The 27,061-nt window shown below is 37.6% G+C and overlaps 1 protein-coding gene across 1 annotated transcript; it reads left to right on the plus strand.

Moving 5' to 3' along the window:
* The first annotated feature begins 4,391 nt into the window (after positions 1–4,391).
* NP15.6 (NADH dehydrogenase [ubiquinone] 1 beta subcomplex subunit NP15.6) lies at positions 4,392–26,469 on the plus strand. Its single transcript, XM_090369126.1, has 3 exons — positions 4,392–4,630; positions 18,568–18,701; positions 26,160–26,469. The coding sequence occupies exons 1-3, from the start codon at positions 4,433–4,435 to the stop codon at positions 26,311–26,313; spliced, it is 486 nt and encodes a 161-aa protein (XP_090225252.1). The 5' UTR covers positions 4,392–4,432; the 3' UTR covers positions 26,314–26,469.
* The last annotated feature ends 592 nt before the right edge of the window (positions 26,470–27,061 follow it).

Consider the following 27,061-nt stretch of genomic DNA (forward strand, 5'->3'; position numbering starts at 1 on the left):
TTGTCCAATGCTCCTTTCTGTTGGTTGGCAACTTGCTAGCGTCTTTTTTTAATTTGTCTTTTTTCAGCCCCTGATAGATGTCGTTTCATTTTTTTAGCTACCATTGGTAGGCTACCAATGAAAAGTCATAATAGTCTGAATGTTTAGAATACTAGAGAAAAGATTTTTCGTTATAGTGCAATAAATTAATGATTAATTAAATTCAAAAATTATTCATAAACTAATCCAGGCGCTGATGTAACAACAGGAATTAATTTTATCTTAATATAATTTCAACAATATGCAATATACAGTGGTACCTTGGTTTGCGAGCATAATTCGTTCCAGAAACGTGCTCGTAATCCAAAGCACTAGTATATCAAAGCGAATTTTCCCATAAGAAATCATGGAAACCCAGTTCATTTGTTCCAAAACTCGAAAATATTCATATACTGTAAAAATGATTAATACAAAATACATACATACCTTTTCATATTTTTAATATTTAAATTTAATATACGTAAAGCAATCGGATTTATGGTAGGACCACTGTCACTAACGGAATCACTGCTATCTGTAGACTCTTTCTTTTTGCGCGACTTTAACAAGGAACCTCTCCAATGACACTTTGCCTCCTCTTGAGGATTTCACGGAAATATGACAATTGCATTGTCCTTAAACAGATTCATCGCTCGCACTATTACAAAATGAGGAGGCACGCTTGATACACATAAACAAAGCTCCGCGCATGTAGTAATTGAATAAACAACACCGTAAAGGCAGAGATACACTATTAACACCTCACATTTTACTAAAGCACATTTCTAGGGGTTACTACCATAAAACAATAAAAACAATTAAAAACAAGTTGCGTTTCTGCTAGTGGAATCTGTTATAAACTAGTAGTAAACTCGATCTAATTGCATATGCGATTATACCGATAACTGGAATTGTGTTGGTTTTTACGTTATTATGGTGAAATGTGTTTCCCCTTCACTGATATAAAAAAGATAAATACATTTTCAGAATCTTCTCTTCATTCCTATCGTGTTGGGGTGATTCCGGTCAGACTGCCATTTCTTGTAAACACAAAGGCCAATAGTGCATAAGCGAATTCGGTTCGTGTTATATAAGATATCGTTAAGTGTAAAGTTGGGGTTTCGGGGCCCTTCAGAAGTCGGGGCCCAGGGCGCGCGCCCGGTGCGCCTGCCGTTAAATCCGCCTCTGCTTGTGCCATAGTTTGATCCTCCTTTGTGAGATGTGGCATATGCAACAAGTAACGACCATTCCAATCATCGTCTGGACCACAGTTATGGTGCCAAAGACCCTACATAACAGTCTAGCAACAATAGGTCTCCCAGCGAACACCTACAAGGAACTCCAGAAAATCGCAATCATGAACATCTGAAGGATAGTTAGAGATTTCTTCGACTAACAGTAGCACCAGACATAACAACAACCACCCTGTGGACTTGGTAGCAGTACCCGCCATGCGGTGGAAACCACCATTCAGGGAGAAATAATATAATAATAATAATAATACAAATGTATATAAATATATATTTGTCCAGTTCCTCCTTGAATTTATTTAAGCTTTCACCTTCCACAACGACAGATGGAAGTTTCTTCCAGCATTAATCACCTCTGGCTAAAGGCAAAATTCTGCCAATCTATTGTACAACTCTCACTACTCATTTTGGATTTATGTCCCCTTAGATTCGTAATCTGGGCAAGTGAAGAATCCCACCAGAATTCAGCGTGTCCAACCCATTCAAAGCTTTATACACCTCAATCAGATTACCTTGCAGGTGCTTAGCCTCCAGCCGGAGCAATTTGCAGAAATTAACAGTGTGTAGCACACGCTTCTTGATTAGACGGGGGTTCGAGCCCTTCACCACCAAATACGGAGGATGCGGAAAGGCCTGGGAATGACCACCGCATATTTCAGGAGCAATATGGCCTTTGTAGCTAATGCTCCTTAAACCCAAATAACAACAACAACATAACAGAAATTAAGCCTCATTTGGTAAGAGGATCCCTTCATTCCACTCACCAATCTTGTTGCCATTCTCTGTACATGTTCAAGCAAATCTACATCCTTTCTAAAAGGAGTGTTCTAGACCTGTACGCAACACTCAAGGCAGAGCCTAGCCATTGCATTATGCAATGGAATAATGACCTCCTTTTCTATGCTAGCAAAATTCCTGTGTATCATTGACAAAACCCCATGACCTGCTATTGCAGCCAGTCTGCATTGCACATTAAACTTCATAGCTGACTGCACAATTACTCCCAGGTCGTTTTTAATTTTCTACCACCGTAAGTTTAGTACCACACAGTTGGTACGTTCCTTTGGTGTTACTTCTACTCATAGAGAGAATTTTGAATTTGTTAATATTAAACTTCAGTCGGCACTTCTAGCCCATCTGCCCAAATATTCTAGATCCTGTTGCAGTAGTATACTATCATTACTGTCATTAACAACCCTACCAACCTTTGTATCATTTGCAAACTTCGACACTACGCATGATATATCTTCATCAATATCATTGATAAGTATATAGAAAACAACAGTGCGCCCCACACCGGAACCTGTGGAACTCCACTAATAACATTAGTCCATGAAGAGCAGCGCCCATTGATTACCACCCTCTATCTTCTCCCACTCAACCACCCTTTTATCCCTTACAGCAATTTACCCTTATTACCATTCTGCTCCAATTTGTACAGTTGTCTTTCATGCGCAATAGTGTGAAAAGTTTTCCTGAAATCCAAATATATGATATCAAGATTATTTTTTGCATCCATTTCCTTTGTGATCACATCATAGTATCCAATAAAGTTGTCAGAAAAGACTTTTCCTTAAGAACCCCTGCTGTGTCTGAATTATTGCTGGTGTCTTGTCTAGATGATACTGCAATGCATCTTTAACAGCGACTCCATTATTTTTTTTCTCGGAACAGAAGTTAAACTGGTCTCTAACCACTCGTGTCACTCTTCGATCCCCCTTTGTGAATTGGGGATAAATTTCCACATCTCCAGTCCATGGGGACCTTACCTGAGTCAAGGATGCTCTCATAATTATGGCTAAGGGTTTGCTTAGTTACTTTGCCGCCTCCTTTAATATTGCTGGATAGTTCTCATCCACCCCAGATGCCATTCTTATGTTTAACTTGAACAATTTCTCCTCTACTTTGCTCTCACTTATTACAAAATAATTAAGCACCCCGCTACAATTTGATAATCTGCTGTCATTTTCCTTCCATATCTTCTTATATTTTCATAGGTTTCTGTGTCGCCTGATAATGTATGTGCATGCCATGCATTTTTCTTCTCTGCCCTGAGTGTCATTAGTTCCTTTGACAACCATTTAGGCCTAAACCTTGAACAATATTTCTTAATAGGTATGAAACCTCTAATGGCTTCCACTACTAATTACTTGAATTCTTCCTACTTAGAATTTGCTGTGGTTGAACGTGTTCCACAAGGAAGCTTTTTTTCTACTTGAGGAGTGTTATGCAGTTATATAGGACGGCGTTGATGGCTGCTTAATCTTGATCATGGAATGGAAAGGCTGTAGGGCTGGAAGATTACACTTCCAGCTGAAAAGTTTGTTGCCTAACTTAAAATACACCACACATTCAAGTATGAAATGGCTTCCGTCTTCATTCTTCTCGTCATCTTCAGTGATGCCAAATTGTCTAGGTCGAGCTTTGGTGAATCCATGTGCTGTGAGCCTAAAGGCGGTCTCTAGTTTGGGGTGAGCCAAGATACGGAACATTTATTAATTAATGAAAGCTGCATGTAGAATGAATTTCCTTGTGATATTACCTTTGGATTCTGTGAAGAACAGGCTTGCCACAGTTAGGATACTTCTGATCACAGCCTTTTCTTCTCGTGAGGAAAGTTTCCTCCTGTGGTTGATGTGATTTTGAGAAAATTGATGGGCTTATTGGGCCTTTTGATATGCTGGGACCGCAGCAGGCGTTGTACAGGTCCTAGGGCAGGTTGCCCGTTGTTCGATTTTAGGAGCATTAACGACTAATACCATATTGGCCCGTGTATGCTGTGTGTAAATTGCCTGGCTTCTATGGTTGGTTGATTTTCTGTTTTTTGGACGAAAAATTCGAATTTCTGGAAGAAAACACCATGCTGCTTCCTCTCTCCTGAGACCTTGTGACGTTGTGAGAAAGGATCATAAAAAGAAAGAAATATAGTGTGAAATCTGGATGGAGAGAGACAAAGGATGCAACACGTTGGTTGTTTTTGACCTGACTGAGATTCAATATTTTTATTAGTGTTACTACTATTATATGTTATTACAGTAGCTTTAATATTCCCATTGTCTTTTATATATTTTGTTATTATATATTATAGTAATGAGTTTCCAAATTTGGACGCTTGGGGTATCATTAACTTATGGTTCTGTATTTGTGTAATCAGCTGATGGGAGATGGCTTTTTTGCCTAGAATCATTTTCAAAAGTAGGTTTATTACTCATTTCAGATGCTTTCGAAAAGAGGCTGCTTGTTTTATTTCAACATCTAAGAAAAATAAAGAAACTTCATCTTTAACGGAGTTGTTGACTCCTCCCAAGGCACCTCCAGGGCCTGTTACTGCAGAAGAATTTGCAGATGTGAAATCGCAAAAGGTAAAATGCTGCATAGTTATTTTACTGTTCACATTTGATTCCTAAAAAAAAAAAGATTATATATATTGTAATGTTTAATTCATCAATATATAGTTCAAATTAGTATACATTTGTATAAATGAGCAGAACCATATTAAGATAAGACTGGAAGCAATCGCAAACCTGGATCCTAGCTTTTAGGTAAGAACCAGGTTTTCGTAACCCTCGTTCTTACCTAAAAAGGTAGGGTAAAACTTTAGTATCCGGTACCCCCCCCCCCCGGCGGTGGTCAACAACCAGTTTTTGCGCGAATCTCTCCCTAAGTCGTTTAAAAACCTAACCTTTTTTCACTAAACAAAAATGGAAACCGATTAAAACATGAACCCTCATGTAACCCAGGCACTCACATCTGGTGAGTATGGGTTTGGCACACCCAGGCTCCTGGCTGGATATCATCATTCTTCTCCTTGGTGATTCCCTTCTACTTCTGACTCTTGTACTCTTTCTCTCTCTCTCAGGATAATTCAGAATTTTTTTTTGCTGCTGCAGCATAAGCCTCAGCTTCCTTGCACCATATAGCTAATAATAATTCTTTTCGGTTATACTCCAGATTATGGGTACACCTCCCGAGGAAGTGGCTTCTTTTGCTTGAATCTCCCCTGAATTACTGGCATAAACTAACATCACCTTTTTTCACTAGCCAAAAATGAAAGTCTAAAAGTTAAAAAGCCACACTTCTTTTGCTTGAATGTGGCCCAAATTTGGCCATGTCTGCAATGCTGTGACAAAGTATACCTATAATCCGGAGTTCAGCTGTATTTTTTTCCTCTTCTAATTACAACTATTTTTGTCAGTTAATGTCCTTCATGCAACCTTCTGTTTGTTGTATACCCTAACACAAGGGATACCGGATACTAAATTTCAGCCAAATGCAGCATTATAATTAATCACAATGATAAATAGTTATAATGTTACCGTTTTCTGATAATCACAATGATAAATAGTTATAATGCTACCGTTTTCTGATATGTTTTTTAAGGGCGTAAATGAACACATGTCAGAAATAATTTTGATTACAAAGCACCACTATATGAATGAAGAAAAATTACTATATTTGATGCAAAAGAATAATTTGTCCCAAGAGCTTATGTGTACAAGATAGAATAAATTTTAAATGTGAAATGAAGTGAAAATCTGTCGAATATGAATAGTTATGAATGTTTTTCTGGTTTTTCAAAGTTTTTCATGATCTTTCTTGAATAAAATGAAGTAAGTTCTTTCTTTTCAAGAAAGTAAGCATTCATTGCTTTCTTTTCATGTGTGAAGAACAGGCCATAATTTGTTACTTAGTTTTAGAAAAGGAACAAATTAAACAAAGAGGTACAGGTTTTATGTAGATAAAATATCCTACTTTTTCAATGGCCATTGAAAATATAATCTCAATTAGATGATGAATTATGCAGCTTTTTTTGGCTGATGCTGCATAAGCTTGCTTACGCAGCATCAGCCAAAAAAAAAAAAAAAACTCCCATTTCACCCCTCCATTCGTTTGAAATACCTGTCCAACTGAGCCTTAAATTTATTTAGTCTATCAACTTTCACAACAAGGGATAGAAGTCTGTTCCACCAACCAACTACCCGCCGGCTAAAGGCAAATTTCCGCACATCTATCCTACATCTGTCTTTCCTCAATTTGAATTTATGCCCTCTCAGGTGATTACTCTGAGCAAGAGGAAGAATCCCATCAGCATTAGCATGCTCAAACCATTCAAGGCTTTATACACCTCTATCAGATCACCTCGCCAGTGCCTAGTCTCCAGACACTGTAATTTGCAAAACTTAAGCCTTACTCGTTCCAACTGCTCTATATCCTTCTGAAAATGCGTCCTCCAGACCTGTATACAATACCCAAGGTGTGGCCTGACTATTGCCTTATACAAGGGGATAATCACCTCCTTATCCCTGCTAGAAAAATTCCTGTATATCATTGAAAAGACACCATGAGCTACACTGCTCAGAAAACTTCATATCTGCCTGCACAATTACCCCCAGGTCCTTTTCATTCTCTACACTGTCACTGTAGTACCACAGAGTTGATACGTTACTCTGGGGTTACTGCTTCCCATATGTAGTAGTTTACATTTTTGTCAATGTTATACTTCATTTGCCACCTCAGCCCATCTGCTCAACTTTTTCTAGATCCTGTTCATCAGCATACTGTCATTAGTGTCATTAACAACCATGCCAACCTTCGTATCGTCTGCAAACTTGGACATTAAGCCTGATATACCATCATCAATATCATTTATAAATACGGAAAAAAATGGACCCAACAATTATGTTATTAGTGAAGTCCCTGACTAATGTTATTAGTGACTAATGTTAATGTAATTATGTTATTAGTGAAGTCCCTGAGGGACTTCACTAATAACATTAGTCCACGAAGTGCAGTGTCCATTGATTACCACTCTTTTCTTCTCCCACTCAACCATCCTTTTATCCATAGCAGCAATTTACCTCCAATGCCGCACTGTTCCAATTTGTGCAGCAGTCTTCTATGTGTAACAGTATCAAAAGCCTTTCTAACATCCAAATATGTGATATCAAAGTTATTCCCTGCATCCAGTTCCTTTGTGACTACATCATAGTATCCAATCAAATTAGTCAGACAACACTTCCTCTTAACAAATCCATGCTTGGTCCGAACTATAACTGAAGTCTTGTCTTAGCTTATAACTATCATAGGCTTCTGTGTCACATGTTAATTTATATGTATCCCATGCATTTTTCTTCTCTGTCACATGTCTAATTAGTTCATCTGACATCCATTTAGGCCTAAATCTTGAACAATATTTCTTTGTTGGTATGAAAAGCCTAGTAGCTTCCAGTATTAATTCTTTGAATGCTTCCCATTTTGAATTTGCTGTTGGTAACATCATCAGTTGGTTCCACCATATAGAATTTAAATACTGTCACAGACCACACTGTGTACAGAGAAGGGCAGCAAGATTGGTGAGGGGAATGAAGGGATCCTCTTACCAAGAGAGGCTTAAGTTCTGCACATTGCAGTGGCTGGAGACTAGGCACCTGCACAGTGATCTGATTGAGGTGTATAAGGCCTTGAATGGGTTGAGTATGCTGAATTCTGATGGGATCCTTCCACTTCTTCAGATTACGAACCTAAGGGGGCATAAATTCAAATTAAGAAAAGACAGATGTTGAATAGATGTGCGGAAATTTGCCTTTAGCCAGTGGGTGGTTAATTGCTGGAACAAACTTCCATCTGTCGTTGTGGAAGTTGATAGGTTAAATAAATTTAAGGAGGAGCTGGACAGGCATTTGGAGGGAATGGTGGGATTTTTTTTTTTTTTTTTTTTATTTGGCTGATGTTGCATAAGCTCATACACTTGCTTTCTTGCATCACATGCTACTACTACTACTACTACCACCACCACTACCATAGTCTTTATGAAAGCAAAAACCCTTTCCTTTAACCTTGATGGTAGTTACCTCTTTGAGTAAATCTCACTTCAGCACATTGATCACTGCCACCTAGTGATGCCTTTATCTGCAGATTCTTGATGCATGAAGAATCACTACTGATAATCAGATCAAGAGTATTACTCCCTCTATTTACCTCCCGAACATGCTGCTGTAGAAAACAATCATCCAATATATCCACAAAAGTCTTGCTAGTGTGTGAGTGACCGATCCACAAATTCCAGTCAATATCCGGGAAATTAAAATCCCCCATTATAAGACACTCTAATTTGCTGTCCCACTCTATTTCTCTGCACAATTGCTCATTATACTCATCAGATTCATTAGGCCTATAACACTCACTCACCTACTCATTTTTCTTTTCCCAGTGCTTATGTCACACCAAACAGACTCAACATTGCATTGTCCACCCACATCAATTGGATGCACTTCCTAAAATTTTATGTGTTTCTTAACTAATAGCATAAACCCTCCTCCCTTCCTGTCCTGTCTATCCTTTCTGTACACATTGTACTTCCCAAATTACAGTTCTGCACTGCTTATGTCTGTGTGACACCACGTCTCTGATATCCCAACAATATCTGCTTTTGATATCTTGACTAGCACTTCAAGCTCATCGAATTTATTAACAATGCTCCTAGCATTGGTGTACATGCAAGTTTATATGCACCTCTTTCTACTCTTAGTTACCCTAACACAGCCCATGTATTTACTTGTTCCACTATGACTCCCAGCAGTTCTGGAAATTCCCATTGCCGTGCTTTCCAGGTTGCTGTTCAATTGCATTTCAATAGAAGTAGTGCAGGAATCACTTTCACATCTGCCAGCGGCTACTGTTAATGTATTAGTCCGTGTATCCCCCAAGCTAGCAGTTTTCCGACTCACCTAACTCTGCCTCGATAGCATCAGCAAATATTCTTGCAACGTTTCTATTTAAGCGTATCCCATCCCTGTAGAAGCAGTCTCTCCTGTTAACAAGTGCAGACCTGGCTGAGAAAAATTCTACCACTTGAGCCTTGCACAATCTCTCCAGGGCAGAATTTATCGACAAGGCTCTCATCATATACTCCCTCCTATCTTGTCTGGGCAGAATTGCAGACACTTTCAAATTCAACCCTAACTCTGGGCTTTTTTTCAGCATTGTCTTGTACTTGTTAAGTAGTTCTGCCGGTTTCCTACTCTTAATATCATTAGTGCCAACATGTACAACAATATCACCCTTTGTGTCCTTAAAGGATGATATCTGCCCTACAATGTCATCAGCCTTTGCCCCTGGTAGACATACCCTGGTCCTGTTTCATCTATCCTTTTTGCACAGTATGTTCCCCGTTTCCCTGACAATAGTCACCTACAACAACTAGTTCCTTTGGGACCAGTGCATTCTGGTCAGACAAGACTTCTCCTTAACAAAACCATGCTGTGTCTGAGCTGTAACTGAAGTCTTGTCTAGAGGATCCTGCAGTGCTTCTTTAACCAGAACCACCATTAATTTCCCTGGAACAGAAGTTAAACTAACAGGTCTATAATTACTTGTGTCGCCCTTTGATCCTCCTTTGTGAATTGGGTCACATTTGCACATATCCAGTCCATGGGTACCTCCCCTGAGTCCAAGGAAGCTCTCATAATTATGGCTAAGGGTTTGCTTACTTTCTTTGCTGCCTCCTTTAATATAACTGGATAGATCCACCCCAGGTGGATAGGATCTATCTTATGTTTATCTTCAACAATTTCTTGATATCGACTGGCTGCATTTCCTGGGATTTTGTGTTTCTTAACTAATAGCATAACCGCTCCTCCCTTCCTATCCTGTCTATCCTTCCTGTACACCTTATACTCCCCAAATTCCAGTTCTGCATTCCTTATATCTGTGTAACACCACATCTCTGATATCCCAACAGTATCTGCCTTTGATATTTTGATCAACACCTCAAATTCATCAAATTTATTTACCAAACTCCTGCCATTGATGTACATGAAAGTATATATGCACCTCTTCCTATTCTTAGCTACCCTAACACAACCCATGTGTTTCCTTGTACTCTAATGACTCCCGACAGTCTCTGAAATCCCCTGCATCTTGTTTTCGAAGGTGCTGCCCATTCCAATAGAAGCAGTGCAAGAATCACTTTCACCTCTGCCAGCGACTACTGTTAATCTTTTTGTCTGTGTAACCACCCCCCCAAGCTAGCAGTTTTCCGACTCACCTAACTCTGCCTCGATAGCATCATCAAATATTCTTGCACCCTTTCTATTTAAGTGTATCCCATCTCTGTGGAAGCAGTCTCTCCTGTTAACAAGCACAGACCAGGTTGAGAAAAATTCTACCCTCTGAGCCTTGCAAATCTCTCCAGGCCAAACCGATTGATAAAGCTCTCATCATATACGCATTCCTATCTTGTCCGGGCAGAATTGCAGACACTTTCAAATTCAACCCTAATTCATGGCTTTTTTTCAACAGTGACCTGTACTTGTTTAGTAATTCCGCTGGTCTCCTACTCTTAATATCATTAGTGCCAACGTTTACAACAATATTACCTTTAGTGCCCTTAAAAGATAACTGCTCTGCAATGTCATCAACCTTTGCCTCTGGCAGACATAACCTGGTCCTGTTCCACCTAAGCTTTTTACACAATATGTTCCCCGTTTCCGTGACAGTAGAGACAACTACTAGTTCCTGTGGGACCAGCGCATTCTGCCTTGGGGGTTGAGTGATGTTCAAGTGCAAGCTCTGGCATTGATGTGAGCAGCTGTGAGCTTGATAGGCCCCTCAATTTAGATCCTTCAAGGGCATCCACCCTGTGCTTCAAGCTTTCATATAGGCCCATAACAATGCTGAGTTGTCGCCTGATTTCCTCACACTCCTTACATCGCATGCACACAAAGACATTCCCCTTGGCAATATCATGTTTCATACCTGATTGCTCCACAAACATCAAGCAAGCAGTGCATTTTAAAAAGCTGTGATTCAGAGGGCAACTGCCCACCTCAGTTCTCCCCCGAGCCACAGCACTTGCATTAGCTTGAGCCTTTTGCTTTGCTTCTCTGGTCTGAGTCATGATTTCGATTCAATTTCAGTACAAAATTATAACCCTAAACTTATATCCCAGTGCAGTTATAACACTATATATATATATATATATATATATGGTTTTTTTTTTTTTTTTTTTTTTAGTATCGAGTATTATCTCCGAGTTTTGCTATATAACTTCCATATCAAGTTATGTATTAATTAATAATGTTACGTTTGTAAAATCTAAATCGTTATATGTTTTTAGTTAAAAAAGTACAATTTAATTGAAGTTAAAATGAAGATAATGAAGTAATCTTGGACAATATTACACTGCAAACTTGGACAACATGGGACAACTGGATGCAATTCATTAGATTTTGTGTTTTTTAACTAACAACATAACCCCCCCTCCCTTCCTATCCTGTCTATCCTTTCTGTACATATTGTACTCCCCAAATTCCAATTCTGCATCCTTTATATCTGAGTGACACCACGTGTCCGATATCCCACCAATATCTGACTTGGATGTCTTAACCAGCACTTCAAATTCATCATATTTATTTACTATACTCCTAGCATTGGTGTACATACAGCTGTTCTTAAACTTAGTCACTCTAACACAGCCCATGTATTTACTTGTTTCATGACTCCCAGCTGTTCCTGAAATCCTCAGCAACTTACTTTCTGGCCTGCTTCTCATTCCAACAGAAGCAGTGCAACAATCATTTCCACCTCTGCCTGTGGCTATTGTAATCTATTGGTCTGTGAATTCCCCGAAGCTAGCAGTTTTCCCACTCACCTAACATTGCCTCGATAGCATCAGGAAATATTCTTGCACCCTTTCTATTTAAGTGTATCCCATCCTTGTAGAAGCAAAATCTGCTGTTAACAAGCATAGACCACACTGAGGAAAATTCTACCCCATGAGCCCTGCACAATCTCTCCAAGGCTGAATTGATTGACAAGGCTGTCATCATTGGTGCGGTATGGCCTTAAGGGCAGGTTGCTACAATGGTTCAAAAGGATGATTGAGTGGGATATGACAGAGAGTGGTAATCAGTGGTCACTGCTCTTCATGGGCTAATGTTATTAGTGGTGTTCCCCAGGGTTCAGTGCTGGGCCCATTATTGTTTTGTGGATTCATCAATGATATTGATGAGGGTATATCAGATTTACAGTCCATATTTGCAGATGATACAAAGGTTGGCAGGGTTGTTAATGACAGTAAAGACAGTATGCTACTGCAAATGGATCTAGATAAGTGGACAAATGGGCTGAGAAGTAGCAACTGAAGTTTAACATTGACAAATGCAAAGTACTGTTATGGGTAGCCGTTTATGGGTAGCTGGGTGGTGTTACTCTGGGTAGTGGAAAATGAAAAAGACCTGGGGGTAATTGTCCAGTCAGATATGCAGTTTTCTTGCAAATAGGCTGCCAGAGTAAGTCATGGGTTTTTGTCAATGATATACAGGAATTTTGCTGCAGGGACAAGGTGATTATCCTGTTGTACAAGGCAATGGTCAGGCCACACCTTGAATACTGTGTATAGGTCTGGAGGCCTCATTTTAAGAAGGATGTAGAGTTGCTGGAACGAGGACATGGAATGCTAACAAGATTGGTGAGGGGAACAAAGAGGTGCCCTTACCAAGATAGTCTTAAATTCTGCAAATTGCAGCACCTGGAGACTAGGCACATGCAAGGTGATCTGATTGAGGTGTATACAGCCTTGAATGGGTTGAGCAAGCTGAATGCTGATGGGATTCTTCCTGTTGCTCAGATTAAGAACCTGAGGGGGCATTGATTCAAACTGAGGAAAGACAGTTGTAGAATAGATGTGCAGAAATTTTCCTTTAGCTAGCGGGTAGTTGATTGCTGGAACAGACTTCCATCTCTTGTTGTGTAAGTTGGTAGCTTAAATAAACTTAAGGCTGAGCTGGATAAGTATTTAGAGTGAAATGGGAGGGTTTTTTTTTTTTTTGGCTGATGCTTGCTTTTTTGCTTCATACGCCTCCATTAATGCTAATGGTACTGCACACTGCAGAATCACATTTGTTGCAAACAACCACAACTGCATGCAGGTGTGCATGCTGCATCACAACAATATGAGATCTCACATTGCTCATACTGTCATCAAGTACTTAGTCAACGTTAATATCCAATGTGTTCTTCATCTGCCCTACAGCCCTGACCCTGCAATTCTTTTTTTATTTCCAAGGTTAAAGGAGCTGCAAGGAAAATGTTCTCAGTCATCAGAAGTTGTAAAGATGTCAGAGGTGGTTCTCAAACAGATTTAAGAAAATAGCTTCCTCCATTGTTTTCAAGAATGGCAGAAGCATTGAAGTAAGTACATTTCATCAACTGGGCACTACTTTGAAAAGGACAATCAAAGTTAATAAAGGTATGTTGTGAAAAAAAAAGTTATGATTATTCTTTATTGAACAGCCCTCATATTTGCAAGTGGCTGTGTGCTGGTACATTTACCACTACATGATACACATGCAGTGGTAAATGCATTGGTTTGCTGTCATCACAAACTTGAAAATTACGGACAGTTTTTCAGAAAGGTTGTTGTTTAAGCCAGTTGAAACCTTAAATTACAAGAACTGCTTGACCTCCAGCTATGAATCAGAATGTACACTTAGATATCATTTTGTTTTGGTGTAGCCAAGTTAGTCCAGACAGTGCTTTTGATTGTTTCTCTTGCATTAATGCATTATATTATATACAGGCATACCTCGAATAACGAATAGGATGCGTTCCACGAAATTACTTCGTTAAGCGAAACTTCGTTTTCAGAGGTAAAAATACTATGGCCAGAATAGGGATACGTTCCCACTTAAAGAAAATGAAAAGCTTTTTTTTCGAACAAAGAAAAGTTTTATTAAATAAACAGTCAACTTACATACAAAGTGAAATCACCTTTTAAAATATCAGTCTAAAGTTGATTGCTTATGCTTTTTTTTTCTCTTTCATTTAACAATTGCCTATACGGAGTTATTGCATTTAACACTGATCGCTTAACAATAAAACTTCTTCCTAAATCAGGATCATTTTCACTTAAAATTAATTTAAAACGTTTTCAATGTCATATAAGCACCTTTTTAAATCTTTGGTTGTTAACACTTTTTCGGCAGGAACTTCTTTAACTTCGTCTTCATTATCTTTGTCTTCGTTGCTAACAAGGTTTTCTAAATCTTCCACTGAAAAACCATCATCTTCTGCATTCAATAAATTTCTAACATCCTCTTCATCGACATTTTCGAAACCTATTGATTGAGCCATCTGGATAACTTCATTTCTAATTTCTTGGATGTTATTTTCTTCTTCTAGTACAACTTCTGGCCATATTTTGCGCCAAACTCCATTTAAGCATTTCTTAGTGACTTCTTTCCAAGAACTATCAATGTTTTCAATTGCGTTTTTAATGGTGTAATTTTTCCAAAAAGTTTTAACTGTCATTTCCTCTTTATCCTCTAGTTCAGTTAAATTGCTTAATGTTCGACGCAGATAATAAGCTTGAAATGATGCTATTACTCCCTGATCCAATGGCTGAATCAGGGAAGTTGTGTTTGCTGGAAGAAACACAACTTTGACAGGAATGCATGTGTCCAACGTGTGAAGATCAGTAGGATGTCCCGGAGCATTGTCTAACAACAAAAGAGCTTTTTCTTCAAAGTTGTTTTTTTGACAATACCGTTTTACTTCAGGACAAAAGTGGTTAACAAACCAATCAGTAAATAACTCTTGGTAACCCAAGCTTTTCTATTTGCTTTCCATATTACAGGTAAATTCATTTTTATGTTACCTTTTAACGCCCTCGGATTTTCTGAATGGTAAACTAATAACAATTTTAATTTATAATCGCCAGAGGCATTTGATCCAAAGAGTAACGTTAAACGGTCTTTGGCTGCTTTGAACCCAGCAGCTGATTTTTCTTCAATAGAAATGAAGCTTTTTGTTGGTAGCCGTTTCCAGAACAAACCGTTTTCGTCAACACTGAACACCGAATTTGGTGTAAAATTTTCACGTTCAATTATTTCCTTTAGTTTTTCTGGAAACTTATTTGCAGCTTCTCCTGTTAATTTTACACTATGAATCCTGGCCCGTTTTTTAAATTTCTCGAACCAACCACAAGAAGCCCCAAAGGTTTCCGTAATTTCTTCAGTTTGTTTAGATTTTAGGTGATTAAACTGGAATTTTTTTTTTTATGTTAAATGGGGCTTGAATTTGCCGACTTTGTTATATCGAAGCTTCGTTATTAGAGGTAACGTTAACCGAGGTATGCCTGTATATAGAATTTTTTTTTTTTTTTTTTTTTTTGTGAAAATTAAATGTAAATATAAAAACATTAAACAAACCACTCTGAAAAAGTATCGGTAATTTTCTACCTAGGCTGAAATATTTTTATAAAAAATTTACTCATCTCATTTTTGAAATAAGTGTATTCCTAAGAGAAAAATCAAATCTAATTGGGATCTTTTCAGTGTGCACTGAAGAAGCAGGTTAGGATATATATGTATGATCAGTTTGTTCCTTTTTTGTAGAAAGAATAAATAATAAACACTGATCCCACATTTAATGCAGCTCTGAGTGTGTTTTTCAAGTTTAATAATTAGTAGCTTTCACTGCAATTCTTGAAGCTGATTTCTATCCCAATTCAAGTACCATTACATTTACCTTCATCACCTAATCACCCCTACCATCTTTCAACATGTAGAGCCCTTTATGTGAGGCACATATCTTCTTTTGATTACTGGTAAGATAAATATTTATATAGTATTCTTTTGCATATACAGGCAGTTCCCGTTTTACGAGTTTTCACTTTACCAGTTCCTGGGTTTAAGAGTGCTTTTTTATCAAGTATCAACAAAATCGAAAATATGAACATTAATTGCAATAAACAAATGCTAAACATTCATAAATACAGCATTTCACGTGCATAGCTATACAATACTACAGTACTGGTGTGGTATTGTATAGCTATAAATACTACTGTGCATGCATTTGTTTGTTCAGCAGATGAGGGCATCTCACTGACTCACATAACATAAAGCAGTTTTTTTTTAATAACTGACTACTAATACTAATTATTAACTTAGTATTAACCACCAAATATGGAGGATGCGCAAAGGTCAGAGAATGACCACCGCATATCCCAGAGCAATATGGCCTTAGTTGCTAATGCTCCTAAAAACCAAATAACAAACAAACAAACTTAGTATTAATAGTGGCAAGTGATGAAAGAAAGCAACCTTATATAGCATTAGCTTTTAAAAAACACCCCCCCCTCTTCTCCTACTTATCCAAACTACCCACTTCTACATCAGAAATTTGTTCCAACAACAAACTGCCCACTGGCTGAAGGTAAATTTCTGCATAGCTATCCTGCAACCATTCTTCCTTGATTTTAATTTATGTTCCCTCTTGTGTAGTCTAAGCATCTTGTGAGTATGGGCTTGGCACACCCAGGGTTCTGAGCTGGATATCATCATTCTTCTCTTTCTTGGTATATCATCATTTTTCTCTCTCTCTCTCTCAGGGTAATTCAGGAATTTTTTTTTTTTTTTTTGGCTGGTGCAGCATAAGCCTTGGGCTTCCTTGCACCATGTAGCTAATAAGAGGAAGAATGTCATCAAGCTTTAGTTTTGCAACTTGCAGAACTATAGCTTTTCTTGGTAAGAGCATCCTTTTCCCCTCCTCACTGATGTTGTTGCTCCTCTGTGCACAAATTCCATCAGATCCACTTACTTCCTATAATGAAGTTTCCAGTTCCATATGAACTGGAAGATATGGCCTAAAAATTGCCTTATTCCATGAGGTTATGTACTCCTTATCCCTGCTGGCAAAATTCCTGTATAAAATCAGATGTCCTGACAGTCTTGTGTGCACTACTCAGAAATCTTCATATCTGACTGCAGAATTACTATCCCTCACCCCCACGTTTTTTTTTTTTTTTTACATTATCCACCGCCCTGACTGTGGTACCACATAGTTGGTACACTAATCTGGAATTACTGCTACCCATGTGTAGTAACTTGCATTTGTCACTGTTTAACTTCAGGTGCCACTTTTCAGGTCATCTGCCCAATTTTTCTAAATCTTATTGCAGTAGCTTACCCTAATTACAGTCAATAACCACCTTTCCAACCTTCATATCAGTGCCAACTAAAGTTAAGCCTGATACACTTTCCTGTTGAAGATATTTAATATACTGTATGTATATATAACTGATATTAAATCAAAACTAATGCCAGTAGCATGGCAAAACTAACAAATACGGAGGATGCGAAAAGGTCAGGGAATGACCACCGCATATCCCCGGAGCAATATGGTCTTAGTTGCTAATGCTCCTAAAAATAAAAAAAAAAGACAGTATGCTACTCCAATTGGATCTAGATAAGTTGGGCAAATGGGTTGAGAAGTGGCAACTGAAGTTTAACATTGACAAATGCAAAGTACTGCATATGAGTAGCAATAACCCAAGAGAAACGTACCAACTGTGTGGTACTACACTCAGGGAAGTGAAAAGGGAAGAATACCTGGGGTAATTGCACAGTCAAATATGAAGTTCACTGAGCAGTGCAGATGGGCTGCCAGGGCAGGTCATGGAGTCTTGTCAATGATATCGAGGAATTTTGCTAACAGGGATAGAGAAGTGATTATCCCGTTGTACAAGGCAATGGTTAGGCCACACCTAGAGTACTGTGTACAGGTCTGAAGACCTCATTTTAGGAAGGATGTTGAGTTGCTAGAACGAGTACAAAGAAGGGCAACAAGATTGGTGAGGGGAACAAAGGGGTGCTCTTACCAAGAAAGGCCTTGAATAGGTTGAGCAAGTTGAATGCTGATGGGATTCTTCCTCTTGCTCAGATTAAGAACCTGAGGGGCATAGATTCAAATTGAGGAAAGACAGTTGTAGAATAGATGTGCGGAAATTTGCCTTTAGCCAGCGGGTGGTTGATTGGTGGAACAGACTTTGATCTTTTGTTGTGGAAGTTGATAGCCTAAATAAATTTAAGGCTGATCTGGACAAGCATTTGGAATGAATGGAGGGGTGAAATGGGAGTTTTTTTTGGTTGATTCTGCATAAGCTTGCTTTCATGCCTTGTATGTCTCTACTAATGCTAATTAAGAATTAGTACTGCCCTACTTATTTAGTGATAAAAAGTTGAAAAATAAATATTTAAATGCAGCTCAACAGAAAAAATTAGGGCCTAGGAAATGTAATAATAATTATTATTCTTATAACAACAAACAAACCAGATTTGCCTTTGAGTTGATAGAGCCAAATCAGGTGACGAACTTGCTGTTTAGACATTTTTGATTAGAATTTGCCCTCTGAAAAAAATTACCTTTCAAAGGATATGTACTTAATTAAGACTTATTCATTTTATCTTTATAATACTCAGTTTTATATTCAGTAATTTTCCTTCATTATTTTCGATAGAATTGGATCAGTTTTGGGTTTGATGTAGAAGATATCAAAGAAGACAGGGCTCATATGCATGTTTTGTTCTTTGGTGGTGTTACTATGATGGTCATTGGAGGAATTTTTATTTTTTCATATATGCCAGATTTCAGGTATGCAGTATGATAATATTCTTTTACAAATAGTATTTCTGTTGCCCTACATTTGTTAGAATATCTTTAAACTAATTCTAAAACATTGATAATGTCTAACCCTGTATTGGTGTCATACAGTCTAACAGGCTCATTTGCAAAATATCTTGCACATTAATTGCCAATTTGTAATAAGTGGTTGTCCCTCTGTCTACCTTCCTAAATATACAGAGTTTTACTTTTGGAAGTGATATTTGTTTATGCAGAGACATTAAGTGAAGTGTGCTAATAGATGAGGTGCCCCATTATTGCAGTTGTATTTATTTCCATATATGAATTATGTTTGTTTATATTATCATATATATCATTTGTTAATAATTGTTTTATTGTTTGTTTATTAAAATAAACACACACACAAAATATATTAATGGAAGTACATGTGCAAGTAATTTTAAATTTTTGCATGATGAAGAGTTTTATAAATCGGAAAACAGAATAGTGTCGTGGTTTTTTTTTTTTTTTAATGGAGTTAATAAAAGTATTGTTTCTTTGAAAATAATTGTAAAAACAAAACATTTTTAAATTTTCAATCAAAAAATTTTAAAAATGATTATTTTAATAAGTATTGCAATCAATAAGTAAAAGGTCAGAAATTTTGGAAAAAAAAACTTTTTTTTTTTTTTTTTAAATAAAAAAGAAAATGGCGGGTGTGTCAGGCCTCATGTCATCATGTTTATTATGACTATGGGTACCATGGTGAATCCAAAGACAATCTCATAATTAATCTCAATGGTTTAATATACTCGCCGGTATAATCTGTCAAAATCTGGGATCCTTACTTGTTTTTATACTCAAACGTTTTTCTAAAAATCAGTCATTTGTAATTTTGAAATCACTAAATTCATATGGCTCAGCCACATTTGCACAGGCTCTTAGCATTAGCATTAGTAGAGGCATATGATGCAAGAAAGCAAGCTTATACAGCATTAGCCAAAAAAAAAAAAAACACTTCCACTTCACACCTCCATTCATTTGAAATACCTGTCCAGCTGAGCCTTAAATTTATTTAGGCTATCAACTTCCACAATGAGGGATTGAAGTCTGTTCCACCAACAAACTATCCACTGGCTAAAGGCAAATTTCCGCACATCTATCCTACATCTGTCTTTCCTCAATCTGAATTTATGCTCTCTCAGGTGATTATTCTGAGCAACAGGAAGAATCCCATCAGTATTGAGCATGCTCAAACCATTCAAGGCTTTATACACCTCTATCAGATCACCTTAACGGTGCCTAGTCTCCAAACACTGTAATTTGCAAAACTTAAGCCTTTCTTCGTCAGAGCAACCCTTTGTTCCATTCACTAATCTTGTTGCCCTTCTCTGTATTCGTTCCAGCAGCTCAACATCCTTCTTAAAATGAGGCCTCCAGACCTGTATACAGTACTCAAGGTGTGGCCTGACCATTACCTTATACAATGGAATAATCACCTCCTTATCCCTGCTAGAAAAATTCCTGTATATCATTGACAAGACACCATGAGCTACTCTTGCAGAATGTCTGCACTGCTCAGAGAACTTCATATCCGCCTGCACAATTACCCCCAGGTCCTTTTCATTCTCTAATACTGTCAGTGTAGTTCCACAGAGTTGATACGTTGCTCTGGGGTTGCTGTTTCCCATATGTAGTACTTTACATTTGTCAATGTTAAACTTCATTTGCCACTTCTCCGCCCATCTGCTCAACCTTTCCAGATCCTGTTGCAGCAGCATAGCGTCAGTAGTGTCCTTAACAACCCTGCCAACCTTTGTATTGTCTGCAAACTTGGACATTAAGCTTCATATACCATCATCAATATCATTTATAAATACAGAAAACAATAATGGACCCAACACTGAACCCTGAGGGACTCCACTAATAACAGTCCATGATGAGCAGTGTCCATTGATTACCACTCTGTCTTCTCCCCCTCAACCATCCCTTTATCCATAGCAGCAATTTGCCTCCAATGCCACACTGCTCCAATTTGTGCAGCAGTCTTCCATGTGCAACAGTATCAAAAGTGTTTCTAAGATCCAAATATATAACATCAGAGTTATTCCCTGCATCCAGTTCTTTTGTGACTGCATCATAGTATCCAATCAAATTGGTCAGGCAAGACTTTCCCTTAACAAAACCATGCTGTGTCCGAGCTGTAACTGAAGTCTTGTCTAGATGATCCTGCAGTGTTTCGTTAACCATTGCCTCCATTAATTTTCCTGGAACAGAAGTTAAACTCACAGGTCTATAATGACTTATGTCAGCCTTTGATCCTCCTTTGTGAATTGGGGTCACATTTGCACATCTCCAGTCTATGGGTACCTCCCCTGAGTCCAAAGAAGCTCTCATAATTATGGCTAAGGGTTTGCTTCTTCCTTTGCTGCCTCCTTTAATATAACTGGATAGATCCTGTCCACCCCACCCCAGGTACCTTTTTTATGTTTATCCTCAACAATTTCTCCTGCACTTTCCTCTCAGTTATTACAAAATCATCCAGCTCACTGCCAGAGTTTACTTCACCTCTGGCATTCCCCTTCCTGAATAACTTGTCATGTGTGAATGTAGATGCAAAATACTTGTTTAGTTTGTTAGCCACCTGAGCAGGATCCTCAACTGTTGAACCATCAATATCCAGTGGACCAATCTGATTCATCTCTGTCCTTCTAGAGTTTACATAGGTAAAGAACTCTTTTCTGTTTTTCTTTGCATCCTTTGCCAAGGATTTCTCATTCTCTGCATTTGCCTGCCTAATCTCCTTTGTGACTTGGTTACAGACCAGCTTATATCTATCGTAGGCTTCCATGTCACCCATTAATTTATATGTACCCCATGCATTTTTCTTCTCTGTCATATGTTTCATTAGTTCATCTGACATCCATTTAGGCCTAAACCTTGAACAATATTTCTTAGTTGGTATGTAAAGCCTAGTAGCTTCCAAGATAAGTTCTTTGAATGCTTCCCATTTTGCATTTGCTGTTGGTAACATCATCAGTTGATCCCACTGTATAGAATTTAAATACTGTCTCAGACCATCGTAGTCGCCTTTACAAAAGCAAAAACCCTTCCCTTTACTCCTTATGGTAGTTACCTATTTGAGTAAATCCCACTTCAGTACACTGTGATCACTGCCACCTAGTAGAGCCTTTTTCTGCAGATTCTTATTGCATGAAGAATCACTACTGATAATCAGATCAAGAGTATTACTCCCTCTAGTTGCCTCCCGAACATGCTGATGTTGAAAACAATCATCCAATAAATCCACAAAAGCCTTGCTAGTGTTTGAGTGACCAACCCACAAATTCCAATCAATATCTGGGAAATTAAAATCTCCCATTATAAGACTCTCTGATTTACTGGTTCACTCTATTTCCCTGTACAGTGTCTTATTATACCCATCAGAGTCATTAGGCCTATAGCACATTCCTACTCTCAATTTTGATCTCCCAATGCTTACGTCACTCCAAACTGACTCGACACTGCACTGTGCAGCGATGTCGGCTGGCTTCACTTCCTTGGATTTTATGTGTTTCTTAACTAATAGCATAACCCCTCCTCCCTTCCTATCCTGTCTATCCTTTCTGTAGACGTTGTACTCCCCAAATTCGAGTTCTGTATTCCTTATATCTGTGTGACAACACGTCTCTGATATCCCAACAATATCTGCCTTTGATGTTTTGAGCAATACCTCAGATTCATCAAATTTATTTACTAAACTCCTAGCATTGGTGTACACGCAAGTATACATGCACCTGTTTCTATTCTTAGCTACCCTAACACAACCCATGTGTTTACTTGTACCGCAATGACTCCCAGCTGTCTCTGAAATATCCTGCATCTTTTTTACCAGGCTTCTGCTCATTCCAGTAGTAGCAGTGCAAGAATCACTTTCACCTCTGCCAGTAGCTACTGTTAATCTATTAGTGCTTGTATCCCCCAAGCTAGCAGTTTTCCAACCCACCTAACACTGCCTCGATAGCATCAGCAAATATTCTTGCACCCTTTCTATTTAAGTGTATCCCATCCCTGTAGGAGCAGTCTCTCCTGTTAACAAGTACAGTCCAGGCTGAAAAAAATTCTACCCCTTGAGTCTTGCACAATCTTTCCAGGGCCGAATTGATCGACAAGGCTCTCATCATATACTCCCTCCTATCGTGTCTGGGCATAATTGCAGCCACTTTCAAATTCAACTCTAATTCACTGCTTTTTTCCAATAGTGACCTGTACTTGTTAAGTAACTGGGTTCTTATCTTGGTTCTGCTGTATATGCACACTTAAAATTTCACTCTGTAATTTAAAAAAAAATGTACAGACATAAATATATTTGTTTGGTCTTTTCAACTTTAAAATTCACCAGACAAACAGAATTATGTCTACATTTTTTTGTCTAAAGTGATTTTTTTTTTAAATTTTTATTTTTGGAAGAATTAATTACTATTATTTTTTTTGAAAGATAAGAATAATAAAAAAACATCTGTTTTTAAATATTTAACATTTTATTAAAAAATAAAAAGTTACATCAATAAAAAGTTGCATCAAATAAGTATTATCTTTCTATATATTAAAATTATTTTCCTCCTGGTGATTTTTATTCGGCCAGTGAGAGAAGAGGGATGCGGTTATGTGGTAATATGTAAAAGAAGCTTGTTTTACTGTGGTATAACATGCTTCTGTTTTAGCATGGTCATGCTAGATAAACCTCGTGCACGTGCTTTTTTTATCTAACATGACCACGCAGTACCATTCTTGATTTCCATATGTAATGTATTTACAGGTAGTTCTTGACTTTTCGAGTTAATTCGTTCCTAGTGCGCGCTCGTAAAGCGGGAATTTATTTTCTGTAGACATAAGGTTAAAAATAGTGGTTATGTTCTCAACAATGAAATTAGTTAGCTAATTAGTTTAGGTTTAAACAATGATTGATTTATTCAAAGAAATGAAAACATAGCCTGTAAAATCAAGCAAATTATAATAATAGAGAAATGATTTATGACTTACAAATGTCAAAGAATGTTTATTCTTCATCATCATCGACTAAATGCCCACTTGTTGATCACTCATTATTGGCTCTGCACTCGTTGGCTTGTTCCATAAGGAACCACCTTTTTCAGAAATGCTTCAAAAGGCGTTTGTTTCCAAGATAATCTTCTCTTTTAATTATAAATTTCACGATTGCATCCATAAGAATTTTCGGCACACACAAATTGCAACTGACACAATTCATGTGGAGTAACAAGTTTATGAAGTTAAAAATAAAAGGAATGAAGGGTAGATTCTGAAATTTTATTTGTTTTTTATACAATTGAATATTTCAGTAAAGGGGAAACACATTTCACCATAATAACTTAAAAAACCACACAATTCCAGCTATCGGTATTTTTGCAAATGCAAGAAGATCGAGTTTACTACCCATTTATAACTGCTTGCGGTAACAGAAAAGCCCAATAAACCAGAAAATGCAAATTGTTTTATGGTCGTGATCTCCAGAAATGTGCTTTAGAAAAATATCACAAAGGCGTTTAAAATTGATTCATATAATGGGTACATATGATAACGATGAATGTGTAGTGCATTTTAATGATTTAAATTGGTAACTAATACAGTTTACAAACCACGCTCATGACCTTTTATATGGCCTTAAGGTCACGCTCGTGACTTTAAAAATTACATTTTAGAGAGATAAATAGCTTAGTTATACAGCGAATATTTCAACTTCCGAGATCTTGAAACGAATTATCAAAAAACAATGTGTTATTGGGTTCACATTACGATATTTTAATGATACGATGGTGTCTCTGGAACTGATTAATATAGTAAAGCGGGGTACACTGTGTTGTATAGTTACGTATGTGGTTTGGAATGCAGTATTTATGAATGTTTAACATTCATTTTTTGCAATTAATGTTGTTGATACTTGGGGGGAAAAACTCGTAAAGCGAGGACTGCATGTATATATTCATAGCTGAGGAAGAGACAAACATTGTCGGAAGCTTCTGTAAGTATTTTATTTTATCAAAAGAAGTTAGTGCAGTGAGTAGGGGGGTGAAGCCCCCTAGTAATCAATTAAGAAAAGATGAAATATTATTATTATTATTAGCTGTATGGTGCAAGGAAGCCTGAGGCTTATGATGCACCAGCCAAAAAAATTATTTCTAAGTTACTCTGAGAGAGACAGAGTCAGAAGTAGAAGGGAATCACCAAGAAAGAAAAGAATGATGATATCCAGCTCAGGACCCTGGGTGTACCAAGCCCATACTCACCAGATGTGATCCCTAAGAAAAATATTAGTATTATTCAAGTAGAATTCAAAAGTTTTTCAGAAATTGATATGTGAGCAAGTGCTTCAGTTGCTTACATATCATTCGAACCCGTGTCCACCAAATACGGAGGATGCTGAAAGGTGGAATGACCACCGCATATCCCCAAAGCAATATGGCACTAGTTGTTAATTGACAAATGTAAAGTACTACACATGGGAAACAGCAACCCCAGAGCAACGTATCAACTCTGTGGTACTACACTGACAGTGGTAGAGAATGAAAGGGACTTGGGGGTGGTTGTGCAGGCAGATATGAAGTTCTCTGAGCAGTGCAGACGGGCTGCAAGAGTAGCTCATTGAGTATTGTCAATGATATACAGGAATTTTTCCAGCAGGGATAAGGAGGTGATTATTCCCTTGTATAAGGCAATGGTCAGGCCACACCTAGAGTACTGTATACAGGTCTGGAGGCCTCGTTTCAAGAAGAATGTAGAGCTGCTGGAATGAGTACAGAGAAGGGCAACAAGATTAGTGAATGGAACAAAGGGGTGCTCTTACGAAGAAAGGCTTAAGTTTTGCAAATTACAGTGTCTGGAGACTAGGCACCAGCGAGGTGATCTGATAGAGGTGTATAAAGCCTTGAATGGTTTGAGCATGCTCAATGCTGATGGGATTCTTCCTCTAGCTCAGAATAATCACCTGAGAGGGCATACATTCAAATTGAGGAAAGACAGATGTAGGATAGACGTGCGGAAATTTGCCTTTAGCCAGCGGGTGGTTGGTTGGTGGAACAGACTTCCATCCCTTGTAGTGGAGGTTGATAGCCTAAATAAGTTTAAGGCTCAGCTGGACAGGTATTTTGAACGAACAGAGGGGTGAAGTGGAAGTGGGGTTTTTTTTTTTTGGCTGATGCTGCATAAGCTTGCTTTCTTGCATCAAATGCCTCTACTAATGCTAATGCTAATGCTCCTAAATGACAAATAACAATAGCTTACATATCATATTAATTGACAGTAACGTTAAAAAATATATTAAATTTATGGAAAAATTGAATTTTTAAATATGAATGTGTGTGTGTGTGTGTGTGTGTGTGTGTGTGTGTGTGTGTGTGTGTGTGTCTGTCTGTCTGAGAGGGAACATATGTTTGCATATGCTATATTTGCCATTATTTGTTTTTCTAACAGGATGCAAAATTGGACAATAAGAGAAGCATATTTGGAGTTACACAGGAGAGAAAAAGCAGGGATGTATCCATTAATTGACAAAAACTTGATAGATCCAAGTAAAATTACTTTACCATCAGATGAAGAACTTGGAGATACTGATGTAATTATATAATAAGATTCTGTTCTCCTTAATTTTTGGAAAACAAGTGTTTTTGAGAATTTTTGGAGTAAATTATTAAAGGAGTAGATTATGGTAGTTTGTGTAATTGCAGGGTAGAGAGCAATAAAAAAAATACATCAGAAGAAAAATAAAGTACTTTTGGTATTCTGATAGTGTGAGCATAAAATATTTCATTTCAGGAGATATATTCTGCCATGTATTTTGTACAAAGAAGCTGCTTTTCGTACACTCAACTTCACTAATACCAGTTTTCTAGCTCAGAAACCGTTAATTCTGTAACTTCTAGTTCCTTTTTTGGCACATGTTACAATCACCTTTTACTGCAGTGAGATGCGATTAGTAGACATTGGATTATATGCATTTGCATATGTATATGCAATTAAAATATTTCATTTGTTTTATGTTTTCCAAAAGTTGTTTGAACAAATTCTTTCCAATATCTTACACTCTTCACACAGTTTGACGAGACAAACTAACGTCTTGTATCATCGTTTGTTTCTCTGGACAAATTTCTTCCACTACTTTTAACAAACAACGCTTAACAAATTCACCATCATTGAACAGCTTACTTTCAAAAGTGATGAAATGTGCAACAAGATCTTGAAGATGATAACTGGCACGTACAACAGATAAATTTCTTGACATACTTTTTTAAATATGTTTTATTGTTTTCTTAATTTGTTTTGTAACTTTGAACACTTCTTTTCGCAGCACTCCTTTATGTTGATCATAAGATTTA

This window comes from Mastigoproctus giganteus, chromosome 2 (assembly GCF_048544385.1).
Source record: "Mastigoproctus giganteus isolate SK-2022 chromosome 2, ASM4854438v1, whole genome shotgun sequence".
Taxonomy (NCBI): Eukaryota; Metazoa; Arthropoda; class Arachnida; order Uropygi; family Thelyphonidae; genus Mastigoproctus; species Mastigoproctus giganteus.